At 34.0% G+C, this 17,466-nt stretch overlaps 1 protein-coding gene across 2 annotated transcripts; it reads right to left on the bottom strand.

The window, feature by feature from the left end:
- Positions 1-2,506: 2,506 nt before the first annotated feature.
- Positions 2,507-15,667, bottom strand: LOC128182493 (uncharacterized). Of its 2 annotated transcripts, none has more exons than XM_052851130.1 (10): positions 15,537-15,667; positions 13,067-14,116; positions 11,835-12,039; positions 11,411-11,440; positions 10,573-10,695; positions 8,530-8,630; positions 7,528-7,633; positions 6,913-7,086; positions 5,786-5,946; positions 2,507-2,630 (listed from the first exon to the last, which is right to left on the bottom strand). In XM_052851130.1, the coding sequence occupies exons 2-10, from the start codon at positions 13,847-13,849 to the stop codon at positions 2,523-2,525; spliced, it is 1,791 nt and encodes a 596-aa protein (XP_052707090.1). In that variant the 5' UTR covers positions 13,850-14,116; positions 15,537-15,667; the 3' UTR covers positions 2,507-2,522. The 2 variants fall into 2 exon arrangements, with proteins under 2 accessions (XP_052707090.1, XP_052707091.1); XM_052851131.1 differs by lacking the exon at positions 15,537-15,667 and adding an exon at positions 14,490-14,511.
- Between the last annotated feature and the right edge of the window lie 1,799 nt (positions 15,668-17,466).

A 17,466-nucleotide genomic window follows, 5' to 3' on the forward strand; every position in this document is an offset into this window, starting at 1 on the left:
TCAACATAAAATGTTAGGTTCCTACGTATACCGTTAAAAGATTTATATCCCACAAAATATGAACTTGTTTATTTTTCAATTCATTTCCACACTCATTCACATCTCCAATGCTGAAGAGTTCCAGCCAAGGTCAGAAATAGCCTTTTTAACGTACGCCAGTCACCATTACGTGAAGAAACTGACTATAATACACCTGCATGCACAGTTTATACCAAAACATGTCTTTCAAGTCACATTTCACAACGACCATTAATTATCGACATTTTTGTAACATGTGTACTAGACTTAATGCATTGTAGGCTTTTAAAATAGTTTTTGAGTAGTTTAACAATGTAAGTAAGTATGTTATTACCGACGAATGACTACTCCTTAGCACGTTTTAGATTGTTGACAAAATCGAGGATTGCTTTTCAGACTGTTTCATGCTGAACAATATTTAACGAGATAAGGCTAATCACCCCAAACTTCGACTTCACATAAATAAACAATTGTTCTGCAACTTTAAATAATTTAAAAGCTTGCCGATATAAGAAACATAAACTTTTACTTACTTTTTTCCATTTAAACTCCTCTCTCTATTTTCACGAGTCTGATACTGGTCTCGTTAAAATCCCGAGAATTACGAAGTTTTGACGTTCTCGGGTTTTTTCATTCTTTCGTGAATATAAAAACCAGAAAGGTTCCGAATATGCTAATAAGGCTGTGAGGTGTGTAATAGTATAATTTGAATGATGGAAAATAAAAGTGAAAAATATATTATTACAGCACATAATATGAAATGCGAGAGAAGAAAATTGTTTGGAATCCCGATGAAATAATACAATCAATAATTAGAAAGAACTATATATGATATTAGTCAAAGGACTATGTGCGGTTTTATGCATTTTTTGCCCCCAAAATCAAAGTTTTAAAAAGAGCTTTAAAAATACGGTGAAAGATAGTTAAAATCATATTGGAAATAAAGGTGTAAAAGGTTATCACCACAGTGACGTCATAATGTAGAAATGACGTCATGAAGATTGCATTATTTTGATAAATTGTTGTTTTGTAGCAAAATATGGGTGTTTTCCGATGGTTTTTCGACTGGGAAACATCGAGCGCAGGCTTGCTCAAGTACCATTTTTTAGTATAATGTGTATAACTATCTGAAGAAAAATATATGTTAAAATCGCACTTGAGCAGACCTGCGCTCTATACTTCCGAATGCAAAATATAGAGAAAAATTGAAAATATTTTCGTTTGTTTGCAAATTTGCGGGAATTAGGTCATTTAGATGACGTCATAGATAAACAGCAAACAAGCAATGATGACTAAAATTAGGATTAAAGTTTTAGGCATCCTCTATACAGTGATTTGTGAAGATTTGATTTTTATACGATACTATTTAAAAATTGGTTGAACTCGGGGGCAGATATTTGACCATACCGCACATAGTCCTTTGGCCCCCAAAATTCGCTATTTTTAAAATGATTCAGGTACACTAATTTGTTGTGTTATTTTATAAAGGAGATGACATGAAATATGTTTTTCACTTAATTTTTTGATTTATATGCACTCACTGGCAGTATATGACGTCAGAAGTGACGCTATTTTTATAATTCAATCGAAATGTATCAAAAATTGATATTTTTCTTATCTTTTTTCGAATGGGAAATATATACAGAGCGACTCTTTCAACAAGAACAAACTTCTTGTCATTTATAAGTATTGGAGAGATACGTCTTTGGCGAAAATATTTTGTTTGTTCAGGCAGTCGCTTAATGTTTCCTTAAAGAAAAACTGCCTCAAAACAAGCCGTTTTATGCTAAAAATGAGAAAATGGCGGGAAAGGGTAAACTTTATGATGTCAATTTTTAAATTGTTGGCACTAAAATCAAAATGAAAATTGTGAAAAAACTTCAAATGTATATTTGTACAAATAAAACAAAGAATGACAGTAAAATGACAATGTTCATTTTAGGGGGCCATTTTAGGCTCAAACCATAATTATATAGTCCTTTCATTATTTGACTATTGTCAACTGGATTAACGAAAAATAACAGGCTGATGTTTAAACACAATGATTACAATAAATGGGTACAAGCAAATTATCGATAACTAGGAAATCCGTATGTATGGTACCAGAGACATGATAAATGACAGAGATTGGCAACTGATCGAAATCCCGCGGTCCCTATTGTAAAGTATTCCCAGTTTAAGTCAGTATATTTTTCTAATAAACAATTATATCGAAATATAAACAGCTAAAACCTATTACCAAAACATTCAAAATATTATCATTTCATGAGTTTTTGTCTTATAAACAATATTAAAAGAGGAGTTTTAGGAGGCAGTTGGCTAACCATCGTCCGAGATTTCACCAATGTTTTATAGCTGGCCAAAATTTAGTTATACATCACATACAAATCTATACATGATACATGTATTTTTAAGAAAAAAAAAAATAAAAAATCAACTCCAAAAAGTTGTTGGAGAATACATATGAAAAATGAATAGGCATAAAACATTGTGCAGATTTTTGTTTATTTCGCCGAGCATGTAATTTCATTGTATTGATCCGTCAGAAATATGTGTAGTGACGTCACTTGTCCCATGGTATATAAACAATCTGGCACCGTCTGGAACATCCTCTGTTTAAAAAAAAAACAAAAGATTAAAAAATATTACTAATAGCTTAAGCTTACAAATGGTTTTACATTGGATTGCGTACAACGTTAGTTTGATTACGGTACTCAATGTCGGAAAATCGTTCATTACATGCCTCACAGTTGTGTCTCACCATAAAGAGCAAGTAACGATTAATTATGTAATTATATTTTCATTTTGCAGTGTCTCTGTGACAAAATTACGAGTCAAATTTCGATTTTTTTGTCAAAAACTACATCACAAACGTGTACAACAGCATCAAGTAGTAACTTTGTACGACGTTTAAAACATTGTGCAAAAAACATTGTTTAAAAGTGGGTAGCTCGGAGGAAATTTTTCCTCCGAGCTACCCACTTTTTTAAAGATCTTTTTTTTCTGCATAATCCCTAGCTGTGGTACACTTATCATAACGCCTCCAATACAATTTTACAAAAGTCCATCAAGGGTTATATCATTACGGAAATTCTATGGAAAGAAAGTGAGCGCACAAGATTGTAAGTTTGCAGGAATCCTCGACACGAATCAATTGGGATTTAAATGTCTATAACCTCGAAAGGCTATGTACAGGTTTCAACAAAAATATATTATGTTGAGAGTCGAAGTACATGGCTATTCCGGTTATTAAAAAACTCACAAAGCTTTCAAAAAATGGCAATGAGAGGTAAACCGATAACTAGTTGGAAATGTTAATGAAAACATTATTTAATGAAGTTATATTGTGTTATCCTAAAATACTAGTAATAAGAAAAGAATTTTTTTATAGTGTTCATACAGCAGATCTAGAAATCAATAAAAACAAATTAAAATATACCCGTATATTATAATTCAACATCATGTTATAATAACATACATTTAAAACAAAAAAGTTTTATTTTTTTTAAAAAGACCACCAGTTGGATTTGAACCCAAAACAGTGAGTGTATGTATTCACTAAATCCAGGACGAAACCACTGAGCCACGGGGACTTGTCAATATATGCTCTATAAAGTACTGTTTGAAACACCACTGTCATATCAATGGACTTTGTTTTTTATCCTTCAAAAAATAATTTGAAAAGTACATATTTAGTCATCTCTGGGTCATCTCTCCATCTTTTTTTAAAATGCGACATTTTTAATGTTGAAATATGTTACCTTTACACGTTTCAAATTTGTGGAGAGAAGACCCAGAGACAACAGAATCATTTAAAAACAGTTGTAAATAAGTAGGATTTTGCATGAATTGCATCGTGTTGCTATATTTAGACCCATATTATAATAAAACCTTTTGCATTTCAAATATTTTTCCACTCATTCCACATCCAACAGAAACCAAATAACGGTTATAATTCGAAAAATATTCAAAATTAATTGATGAAATTTTCACTCTCCTTGTGCGCACAAATTCCTGCCGAATCTACGTCTTAAGCGCCCACATTCTTTGTTAAAGTGCATGCGTTATATACTGTAAATTCCTAATTAAACGCAACGCGAGGAATTGATATCCGCGTAAAATCGCGAGAAGCCCGTCTCGCGAGTTTTAAAATCTCGCTTTTAATTTTCAAACATATGTAAACTACATGAAACTATGCTAAAAATTCGGCATTTGCGATTTTATCGTCTCGCGATTTGATGGAAAACCGTTGAATCGCGGCATTAAGTACTCGCGTAAAAAAAAGGAATTTACAGTAGATAGCGTATAGTTATTTATGTTCATGGAGAAATGTGTTATTAAGTCCAGTGATGAGCCTTCGACGCCGGGTCAGAAATCTAAATAAAATGCTACTACTGACCACGGTGCGTCAGATCATTAGTATGCACTTGATCGCATTTACTTATTAGGAGGAGAATGTTGTAGCGCAGTCCATGCGTATAAAATGGGGGTACGGAAAAAAACAGCTCTCCAGTAGCCATCTGGAAGCTATCTCTCTGCCTCCTCTTTTTATACAGACTGAGACACGGGCTACTCCCCATGTAGGTGTGGGCATGTTGGAACAAATATCTCGAGGATCTAAATAAATATCATAACACTCCATATAACCCGTGATGGACTTTTATAAAATAGTATTGAAGGCGTTATGATATAGTGATGGAGAACTGTTGGACACAGGCTGGGTTAAAATTATAAAAATAATGTAAGAATTTAAATAATTTTTATTGTACGTTCAGAAATTGAAACAAGAGGCCCAGGGGCCACATTGCTCACCCGAGCAACAATAGCCTTAACTCTGATAGTATAAAAATCAAAATATCTTGACAATTAAGTACAGAAGATCTTGCTAAAGAATTTAAAAATCTGCCAATTTTTTGGCACATATTTTTATAGTAAATATCAAGCCCCTTGTGTTGCTGTACCTGAAAGATTTTTCTCAATTCCTATATTACCATGATTTAAAGAAACTTGATTCTACACTATCTGAGGCTACTTCCACCCCAATTTGAACTTTTCTGGCCTAATGTTTTTTAAGAAGAAAATTTTTAAGATTTTCTCTATATATTTCTACGTAAAAATTTATCCTACCATTGTGGCCCCACCCTACCCCCCGTGGACCATGATTTAAACAAACTTGAATCTACACTATCTGAAAATACTTCTACTCTAATTTCAGCTTTTCTGGCGTAATAGTTTTTGAGGAGAGGATTTTTAAAGATTTTCTCTATACATTCTTATGTAAAAATTCATCTCTCACAGTTGTCCCACCCTACCCCAGGGACATGGATTTGAACAAACTTAAATCTACACTTCCTGAGGATGTCTCCATACAAGTTACAGATTTTCTGGCCTAATAGTTTTTGAGAAGAAGATTTTTGAAAACTACCAACAAATTTTCATTTCTAAATAATCTCCCCTTTAAAGAAGGCGTGACCCTTTATTTGAACAAACTTAAATCTTCTTTACCCAATGGTGATATGTGCTAAGTTTGGTTGAAATCTGCTAGGGGTTCTGGAAAGAAGGTGAAAATGTAAAAAGTTTACAACAACGCCAACTCAGGTGAGCTAAAAAGGGATGCGAAAATAAGTGATATGGAATTTGACTTTTATGAGACTGGTCATTACAGTCCGTAAGATGTCAGTTAATCACCTATCAGACTCACGCAATGAAAGTCTATAAAGATGATTACTTATTCTCTTATCATATTAAGCATATCATCAGAACTTACCGAATACATTGTCTGTGGAATTTTCTCGAAGACGGGCGACTGTATGTCTGACACAAAGAACCAGGCGAACGCCACCAAGTGGCCCCTATCGTACATCAGATGTAAGGGGGCTAACTCTTCACAGTACATGTCCTTACGTACATTGTACTGGTACTGGTGTCCTGTAATATCACAGTGATTAAAATACAGAGGAAGCATACTCATATGTACTAATAAGTAGCTCTAATACATGTAGAAATTATATCAGTAGGTTGAAATATTTAAAACTGTTACAATTAAAATTCGCCACAACATATAATGCCCTGGTCAGAATGAAAGCCATATTATATATGTATGACAGTAACTTTTGATACTGAATCGTTTTTTAATTACGTTTTAAAGTAAATCCACCCTCCTGTGACGTCATACATTTTACATAAACCATGAATTCATTAAAATTCTTGCAAGTACATTTGTAATTTCTAAGTTATTATAGGTGCACATCAAAAACTCAAATCATTGTTTACTTGGAGATATTTAATAAGCGTTTTTCATCCTTATATGCGACATAATTTAATAATGACAAAGGGAAATAACTCTTTTCTATTTTTTCTAAGTGATATATCTAAATGCTATAATTTTTCTAATGTAAACAATTTTTTCTTTTTTTTAAATTAATTTTAGTTTTCTGGCATAGTAAGCAATAAAATTTAAATAGATAAACAAGTATCCATCCACTTTTATTTAATTTTTAAACAAGAAAAAGTGTGATTTTCAGATGATTATTTCAGCCTTTGGTTTTTAATTCCTTACATCTTAAATAGTATGGATACATATATATTTTATTCATTTTTTGATGAAATTCAAGTCCAATAAGTTAAAAAAAGTTAAGTTTTTTAACTTTGAACCCATAATTTTATAGGTACAGGAGTTACCTTAAACAACAATTTTTTTTGTTTTCAAAAGAGAGAACTACATTTTGTAGTTGAAGGTTTTATAAATCGAGGAATCGATTTCATTTTGAGCAAATTAAAAGGGTTTCAATATTTTGACAGCAAACTCATCAAACCTTTGCCTTGTTTTTCGTACGCAATGCGTAAAGTAGTAGGAGGGGTGTAAGTGATACTTTAAATTTGAAGTTGACCCACCTAGTCTGGGCACACACTTTCCCTGTCCCCACAGCGTCTGTTGTATCGTGGACTCGTCTGACGGCACCGGCACGGCGTCCGTGAGGGGGTTGGGACCGTTCTGGAAGTACAGGCCCGACCCTATCCCCTCCGATATCATCTGGGCCTCGGTCCGCGTGGATGAACAGATTTTTGCTGCATAATAATATTAGCCACTTTTCTAAGTTCATGTCGAATTAAAAGAGCTAAGAAAAATATCTACGTGACATCGTATTTCATAACAGGAAAAATATTGAAGGTGGGCTGATTTACGGGTATGTAGTTAAAGAACGTACTTCTTTGGTGTACATTTCATATGTAAGTCTTTTTGCATAAAATAAACATTATGATCTTACAAACAATATGCAATGGGACTTTTGGATTTACAACAATTATCTCTGTGTCGGGGATTTTAAGAATGATCTTTTTGATCTGATAACAAAAAATGCTTAAATGTTTACGAAATCAGTAGTTAAAAACAACATGAATATAGGCTACTTATCAAATATTCTAAGCTTTATGTAAACGATAAATGACGTGTGTCCTCGCCAGATTTATATCTGTATTTTACAAAGTTGAAGACAAAAATAATCTTACATGGTTCCATGAAGTATGCGGTGACGAACAGAAGGTTTCCCTCCAAAACAAATGGGCGGGGTTTCAAATTACGGGTAGGGTATCCATTGGGCAAGTTATCCGGGATCTAAAAAAAATGTATTATTATAATATTTATCATGATGCATATATACGTATATACTTGTAAATCAACGGCAACACTATAGCCCTCATCTGACTTAGCACATGTTGTGCCTATTTCACACATAATTAATTAACCCCCCTCCCCCTTCTTCTTTGAGGAAAGAAAACAAACTTTTTGAAAGCTTAATTAGTTTTGGAGTAACCTTGTATACACACGTCCATATTCACAACACCTAAACTCATACGTTGATGTTCAATATTATATACACTGTATTATATAGTTTAAAGTGAAACACAGTTATAGCGAAGACGCTTATAATGAATTGACGCTTACAGCGAAGTGATTTTCATTCTCCATGACTTTATTTCATGTTGTAAACTTGATGGATATAACGATTTACGCTTTTAACGAAGTAAAATCGCCCGTCCCTGGTACTTCGTTTTAAGCGTGTTTTACTGTATAAAGATTTTAGGTTCTGTTAGAACATGTTCATGTGCCAGTGCTCTTATAATTACGGGTAGTCGCTCGATTCAACCGATTGGTAAGGATATTTGTCAACCTTTGAACCATGTGAGTAAAAATAATTCAAATAAGCCATACACATAATAAATACCTTAGTTACAAAAGATACAAACAATTGAAACAAAACAATTCTGACATGTTAGGAGGCTGTGTGGCCAACAAATTACCTATCAGCTATATCTAAGACTTATAATTTTAAATATGATTATATTTTATTCAATTTCAAAATATTTTAGCTTTCACTTTAAAAAAATTGTTCCCATATATCTTTACACAAAACTGTTATTCTCGACTAGATTGATAAGATCTATAAAAAAAAATATTGACGATCTCATATCTTGCCCTCCCGAGGCCCCGTTATACAGTATGACCCTTACCCCTGTCTGTATGCCGGCTATCAGCCCCTGGGAGTCGTAGATCAACACTAGGGCGGGGTCGTTGTTCCGCCAGTACCGCCTACCCACGAAATTCGCCGACCCTGAAACCGTAGAATATCGTATTTAATATGGAAATGTACTTGCCATTTTTTTTAAAAGAGAATGTGAATCAATTTTAGTAAAGCATCATGATTTACACATGTGAACAAAAGAATCTTAAAATTCCTTTAGGAAAAATAAATTCAAAATATTCATTTACGTATTAATACGACAAAACAACCCACTTCACTTATCCACCATTCTCCGCAGTCAATTTCACTGCCTGGATTTTCTTAAAGACCATTTTTTTTATCATATGCTTTTTTCTAGTTTTGTCTTGACGACAAAATACACAAATACGTTCTGGTATGCTATTTCATGAAAGGGGCACAGTCACGCTTTTGGTCAATTTTTCTCTCCAGTTTTTAAATTTTACAATGCTTCAGTAGGACATTTTTAATAATCAATCAAAATTTGAATTTGATTGTCAGTCGTCGATTTATAAGCTCAGATCATATATTTGATTACATTTTGAAGGTTGACAAGAACATTCTAGGTTTTGACCTAGAATAAATGTGACAAATTCTAGGAACTGTTAATTTTGCTCAAAACAAATTAAAAGAACTTCTACCGGTAAATTTAACCAATGTAAACAAACTCATGGCACGAGCCGTGTTAACATATCAAAGAATTGTGAGCTCTGTATCTTGCTTATAACTCTACAACTGACGCTCAAATTTTGATTGATCAATTGATATGCATTACTAAAGCATTGTAAACAATAAAAGTAGAAAAATAAAATTTGACCAAAATCATGACCATGCCCATTCAAAAGAAAAATATTGCGTCATGCGAATGTGTCTTACTTGTAAAATACAAGCATAGAAAGAGGGTGTGACAATGACAACTAATCCCACAGGTGCTTGAGGACAGGAACCCCCCCTCCCCCCCCCCCCCCCCCCCCCGGACTTAGAAATGGAGTAGTTGACGTTTTTGTTATAGAAAATTCTTTAAAATCATATACACATGTTCCATATCATATGTCTGAAAATTAATTGAAAATAAATGATTTATGAACAACCCAACCTGCATATACGTATATGTATATTATATGCAAGAGCTGGGGGGGGGGTAAATTAATCGTTAATTTTTCGTTAATTTTTATATACTTATAATTATGGAACATGTTGTATACATGACTTTAAAGGATTTTCTATCAATATGTCAACTACCCCGGGGATTTAAATCGGGGGGGGGGGGGGGGGGGGGTGGTCCAGTCGACAAGCACCTGTGAACTAGTCCCACTCAAGATGTTTGCAGTGATGAATGAATTACAATACAATTCATTAGTTAATCATTATTTGTATTTACGTTGAAATCAATCAAAGAGGTGTGTTTACAAATTCGGTCATCACTTGATTGATTGACCTGGATCACCATGACACGACCCATCAATCAGCGAGGGTCTCCTGTCGCTACAATTTATTAGGCAGGTTTATTTAATCAGCGCACGCGCCACAATCGTTTTTGTTTCTGGTGTGATATGTTTCTTTGATCAATCTAACGATGATGTATATGAATACATATTTATGTATGCCCTCCCCTTCCCCACTTATAATCAGCAAATGCATTCTTGTAGGCCTACAGAATAACTTTGCTATTTCTACAGCGTTGCTTGATACTTAATTCAGAATGGCGACTGATCGATAACTAACATTGCTTTATACATTCAGTTGCTTAGGTACTAACTTATTTTTTACTTAGACATTCTCATGTATACTTAATCATGTACTTAACATATACTGTGGAATCATCTTGATTCGTTGTGGTCAATGTTCGTGGGTAGCCAAAATTGTCCTGGTTCGTGGGGACGTACAGCGTAATTTCGTTGGTTGTGTAATCGGGATAATTTTAAGCAAATGATTTTACATGTGTTCGTGGGGATGTAAATTCGTGAGCAAGTGTTACCCACGAAAAATGATGATTCCACGCTAATGTACCAACCAGAACAGTCCGTCAGTAGCATATAACCATCGATGATGGCGTCCGATTCCTTCAGAGGTAGGTGAGCGAAGGCGGACGGATTGCCCATCAGACCGGGTTCTGTGGCGTTGTGGTCCCATGTTACTGAATGGAATAAGGAGTAGATGTATGAACAAACGAGTAAAAAATAAAACACATTTTACGGTTCAGTAATAATGTCAGTGAATGAAAAAAAAAATATTAAAAGCTTGCAAACAGAGAGAGAGAGAGAGAGAGAGAGAGAGAGAGAGAGAGAGAGAGAGAGAGAGAGAGAGAGAGAGAGAGAGACTGTTTGCTAAGTTTTTGAAAACTATAAATATATATACATGTAGAAAATACAATTATATCCACTTGACAAATTGAGACTGGGTTAATAGAATGTCGTTGGCCGAATATCACCCCAGTGTTGTAAAGGACACACGTACTCCGTGATTAATTATCATTATTTCGTTAACGCGATATGTGACATTTTCAAGGAAATTTCCCTAAACCACTCGTGTTCTTACAGCGTTTTTAAAATGACAAATGATAAATAGTTTGTTTGCTATCTGCTTTAGTTGCAAAGGTCATAATTTATCATATGCATTTATGCATATTTCAATGAATTTCATTAATGCACAGATATCCCGTGTCGATCTTTGCATTTTCGTTCACACAGAAAAAAATACCAGATAAAAAGCTAAATATATAGTCATAGAAGCAATAAGATGTTAATATTTTACTTTTATGATATGCTAGTGTAATGAAGTAAAGTATGAAAGCAAGTTATTTTCCATCTTTTTAAAAAAAAATGATATACTACATGTACAAGAATACCTACCTCGTAAGTCGTTCCATTTTGGAGACTGTCCTAGAATTGAAAAGAAAACCAAATTAAAATAAATGTTAAATCAACGAAATCCGAAAGTTGAAGAATATTTCAATATTGTTTTTATTTTCCGTATCCTTATCCTCTTAAAAAACAACACCCTCCCCAAACGCAGATAATATAATATAGCCCCCCCCCCCCCAAAAAAAAAACCTTCCGATTTTTCAAACAAAACATCCCTAAAAGTTTAAAGGTCTGGCTGATGTTTGTTTAAATTCACTTTCACAATATTTACATTTCTTAATTCCCCACCTCTTTAATCATTTACAGATGGTTGCATGTTAATAAAAATTAACAACATGTGCAATACCACAGAAAAAAAAAATCAAACTAATAAACAGAATCAACGCCAAAACAGCTTTAAAAAAAATCCTACCGTCCAATGGGAGCATGAAATTACTCATCTGCGGACCTGAATTTGACGAGGTCATTTCCGGTTGACCTATTGCGTTGGGTGTGATTTGCTGTGTACCGCCTGATCGCTGGATTTGTCGAGAGTTTTGGTCAGATCCTTGCGGTTGACTGGACTGTATACCATTCAAAGTTTCGCTTGGTAATTGATTATTTGTGGTAAATGTCGACTAAAATTAGAAGAATAACAATTAATTCATTTATTTTTCTTTTCGAAGAAACGATATATTGTTCGACAAAATGAGATAAATATCATTAAAAAAATAAATTTTCTTGGAAAACTAAATAGGCCAAATGTGACAAAACGAACGCTGTAGTTTTCATGAGAAAATACAGGTTATTTTCCATAACCATCCATAAAATTTTCATTTCATCATATTTGATGTTAACCACTGAAAATAACGCTATAAGAATATAAATATTGGTAATTTATTCTTTAAGTTTCAATTAAACATATATCTTTTTTTTAAACTTAATTTATTATTTCATTAGAAATATTAAAAAAGCGTTACACGTATAAATCTTAAATTGCTGATCAGAAATAGGATCGAGAATTATGCTCTTTTTCTACCATTAATTTTGCTTTGTACGTGTATAAAACAAAGAAACGGTGGAAACACTATGTAGGTATGTAAGCCGAGCATCGACAACCAGCTAGTTATGAAATAATTTATCTGAATATAGTGACCATTAACAGCAATTATATGTATGTAGTATTGCCGAGATCGATATAAATCGGTGACCGTTGCCACCTTTTCTGGGGCCAGGTGGTAGTAACCACTGATCATCAGTACTTATATTATGTTCCCGTCACATGTCAGAGCCATAAACCTTCTATAACGGGCATGAATGGAGGATCCTTTTATGTACTGTCTTAAATATTTGACCTAATGACTGTAATACTATACGACTAATTATCTATAGCTAATTACTACGAAGAAAAGATTCGATCTATTTTTTTTATATGAAATATAAAATTTGTATGCATCATACAAACGATGCCGATTTGATAGAGACTCGAGACTGTTGAGTCTAAATATCTTGCCATGGATATGTAAGATTTAATATATAAGATTTTAAACATAGATTGTTGTTAAAGCGCTTCAATAATTACCTTTGAATTAGTTGTTGTTTTTTTTTTTTTGGTTGACTTTGATTTAAGTATACACATAAAAAATAAATGATCGAATTACAAACCGTTTGCGCGGGTAATGCGGCTTCATAAAGTGGCACGTTACTTCCAGGAACAATGGATGGAATAAACATTTCCGGTTCCTCACTGTTTCGGCGGTTTTCATTCGGTTGGAACGGAATATAGACCGGGTAGATTTCTCCAGTGGCTGGGACACGCACTGCTAACTGGGGGTAGGGTAAATATATAGGTCTCTCTGGATATTTCAGCCTTCTTGTAGAATCAGTTGTAAAAGGTAAATACGCGTACGCATTTTGCTGCGGAAGAATATATTGAATATAGATGGTTGTTGGATCATCAGACACAACCGCTGTGCCTGCCACACCAGAACTTCCCTGGAAAATTTGTAGGGTAGCGCGATTTTCCACCCTCCGAAGTGGGGGCACATTTGGATAATAGGTATCAAACATGGATTTAATTGTGACGTAATGATCGTCATATCCATTATCAGGAATCGACACAGAGGGAAAGGAACCGGAAACGGAAATAAAAGTCACAACGGAAGTGGTGCTTGGCGGTACTGTTGGCACAGTAGGAATATTGCCTCCACTCTGAGCGGAAGCCATCCACGGTGGCGATGTAGCGGGTTGATTGGCTGGAGTAAAAGCCATGTTCTGAGTAGGGGGTACCACATTCCCAGGGGTCCCAATCGGGGGTAATGTTCCTATACTTTGTGGAATGGGTAGATTGCCAGGGGGCGGCAAACCAGGTAATTGTCCCGATACTTTAACCGTCAAACAAACAAGAAACGCGATCACAAGATTAAAATCCATTTTGAAGAAACGCATCAAAAGACGTTTGCACGAAGTGATAAAGATATAATTCTGTATGACGAGGTAAAACAATAAACCGGATTTCCTACAGAATAAAAAATTCAGTCCATAATACAACAATAACGTGTAGCCGTGCTTCTTTAGCGAGAAAGGTCACTTGTATATGATACTCCGTGTCTGTTAGCGTTATAAATGACCCCGCAAAAGTATCGTTAAGCGGAAACCATTATCATTTTATTCCTGGAAACAATGTCCTTTCAGTCCGAGGCTCGGTGCAGAGTTCTGCAAAATAAAATGAACATGAGGACACCTTAACGCTTTTGTTCAATGCAGTGACCTTTCACCTTTTGTTGTAAGTTTCAAATCCGTCATTCGGAATCATGTAGCTAAGAAATCGATCTTGTTAATCGATTTTTTTGGTCGTGAGACATCAAAGTCAACATTTGTTAGAATGCCTTTGAAATTCATTTAGAGCATCTTACGCGAATCAATTTCACTTCATCAAAAGTCTGACATAAAAAAGCAAAAGTTTGTTTTAAAATCATGATTTCTTTTTCATGAAGATATATCGTAAATATAATAAACATTAAATAAGCATAATTCATTTCCAGCTAATTAGCTGTGTTGTTCAAAACTAATACGTAAAAATACAAACCCTTCGACGCAGCCGACAGTACTCTATTTAGTGTATATAAATCCTATTTTTGTAAGTAAAATTCAAGAAATGTTGTAGTCTGAAATGTTTTCAATGTTCTAATGAACGCACAAACCCGTGCATGTTTTTTTATTATAACAATTTTTTACGCCAATATCGTTTTTGCATATTAATAAACAGAGAGGGATGTTACTCACAATATTACTGTCGGGTTCGGAAGTATGAATCACCCATATTCTGATATATTTTTATATATATATATATAAGGAAACTGACATGTAGATCAAATAACAATTATTTATATAAAAAGAGGTCGTATAACCTAATGATATACTTAATCATAGTTTTGTGGTTTATTAGAAAGTAAAAGAGGTGACGCACTGTCATGTTAAACTGAGAAAATGCTACCTTTACGCATGCTCATTCATTTTTCAGAGTATATAAAACAGTGAAAAGACACATATACGAGACTGCAGAGTCACATTTAAATAAAGCATTTTGAAATATGCCCGTAATTTTGTTTTTTTGATACTTTTGATTCTAAGATATGTTATTGTTTTATAGATTCTAGTAACCTCTCTCTCCTACCCTCTCCCTCCCCCTCTCTCTCTCTCTCTCTCTCTCCCTCTCTCTCTCTCCTACCCTCTCCCCCCCCTCTCTCTCTCTCTCTCTCTCTCTCTCTCTCTCTCATCCACAATTACGTACATATGTTAAGCAAGATCTGCACTTTTTTCTTCTTTACTAGTTTACATTTTAAAATAAAATGTAAACTAGTAAAGAGTAACCGAGTCAAAAAGCTTTCATAGAATACCTTTCTTAATGCATCAAAATTATATATAATCATTTAGAATTACATTTAGCAAAACTGCAGATCAACTACACAAATCAGAAAGACGTTTTCTTAAAAAAGTATAGAATTTAACAATGCATCACAGAAAAGTGAAACCCTGAAAAATAATTCACTAAGTCTTAAAAAAATAAATTAAAGAAATATTCTAAATCAATCACAACAATTACAAACAGAATTGATAAAATTAAATTTCTTACCGGCTTATCGCCATCAGATCCGTGTCATTTTCCGTTCTTTAGCTTGACCAAGCGCACGGCGCAAGCGAGATTTACACGGTGTTTAGACGAGGTCATAAAAATGGCGATAAAATCAGCAAAGCGTTGACACCATAACCGCACGAGACGGGGACAATGTGTAATAAATTGCAAAATATTGGCAAGCGTATACACATTTCTTTCAAACATATGTATGAATATTCCTCCCAAAGTTTGGAATATTTTGTTTGACCTTTATTGTTCGAAGGTAGTTGCGGTTTCTGTAATTGCTTGTATTTGTTTTGTTTTTTAAATCTTGGATTGTTTGGGATTTTTCTTCCTTTTTTAGATATCTGTCGGGAAGATTTATCATCTGACTGATGGACGTTTTTATAATAACATGGCACTATGACGATAAGGATTTATTTTTCAATTACAGGTACGAATTGCATTTAGAAGACCTTTAAGTCTCTTTGTGTAATTTCTTTGTTTTTCAGGACCGCAAAAAAGGTGAATATTTTATCAAAAGCAGAAATCTGTTACATGTAACAATATTAATAAATTCTGGATCAAAGTGATCTATAAAAATTTGAATTTTATATAACCCTTGCAGAATATATCCTATCCGCTTCACAGCTAATTTAAAAAAGTTGAAATGTTAATGTAATTTGAGTACATCTAGGTTCAAGAATTATCCTAACTATACTTATCACCAATCAAAGTACGAAAGTACTGGGCTGCGTTCAAGATCGTAGCTGCTACGTAGGGCTAGGGAGTTGAACGATAAGATAGCCTAGCCGCTACGTAGCCTAAATAGTTTATGTTAAGCATCAAATTCAAGATGGTCACCTTAGTTACCACTTTGTAACAAACATGAAATCTATTTATTTAGTGATATTTTGTTCATCCTTTAAGTTATAATAAATTTTAACATGTATATTTCCTCTTGAAATTAACAAATTATGTCAATATAATTAGTCTTTAGTTGAATATTTCCAACTTCAAATCTGAGACCTAGCGGCTAACCTAGCGGTCCGTTCAACAGACCTCTATATCTACGACCAAGCGGCTAGGCTAGCTGCTACGATCTTGAACGCAGCCCTGATGGGAGTTGATTTAATGGATTATTATTTGGTTTAAAATCAACGATATGTAATTTTGAATGGCATTTAGCTTCTAAGCTGTATTAGAATTACGCCTTTTTTCTATTACCGATATGAATTTTTGGGGTTTTCCAACAATAGTTCAAATAAAACCCTTTAGGAATCATGTTGTGTAATATTCATAGCGATTACATAGAGTAAATTTCATAAAACTATGAAATTTGTAATAGAAATAATTCTTGATATTCAAGGATCCGAGCAATATTGAACTCTTGTCTTGTTCGACCAGACGCTATGCTGTCTCTGTAAAATTCCGACAAGCAGAGCGTCTGGTTGAACGAGACTATAATAAACACTGGCGTAGGAATCATTCCTATAATCTCGTATTCCGAATGCCTACGACATAAATTATCTGAATTGTTCAGCCATATATAACCTGACTATTTGACTATTTCAAGGTATTAATAGATAGTTTTCCATGAAAAACAATGCTTCTGAATACATCATATCAAAGAAGAAAGGGCAGTAAGGGCTTATTTTGGACTCTATTTAGGCATAAATTTAAAAACCGTGTATATTTCTGTAATAGTAATTTATAAACTAGTCAATGTCTGTTTTTTTTAAATTAATGATTATTTTTTTTCTCCGGGAAAATAGATTTTGATACTGTAATGCTAATTTGATCAGAGTTATGGCTATTGTTGCTCAGGTGAGCGATGTGGCCCCTGGGCCCCTTGTTCTATTGTAGTTTTAATGCTCAAAACTACTCAAGTTGGCCCCCTATCTCCATAACTACTTCTGCATTCATTAACATATTCCTGAATGCAAAT

The sequence above is a fragment of the Crassostrea angulata genome, chromosome 4 (assembly GCF_025612915.1).
Source record: "Crassostrea angulata isolate pt1a10 chromosome 4, ASM2561291v2, whole genome shotgun sequence".
Lineage (NCBI taxonomy): Eukaryota > Metazoa > Mollusca > Bivalvia > Ostreida > Ostreidae > Magallana > Magallana angulata.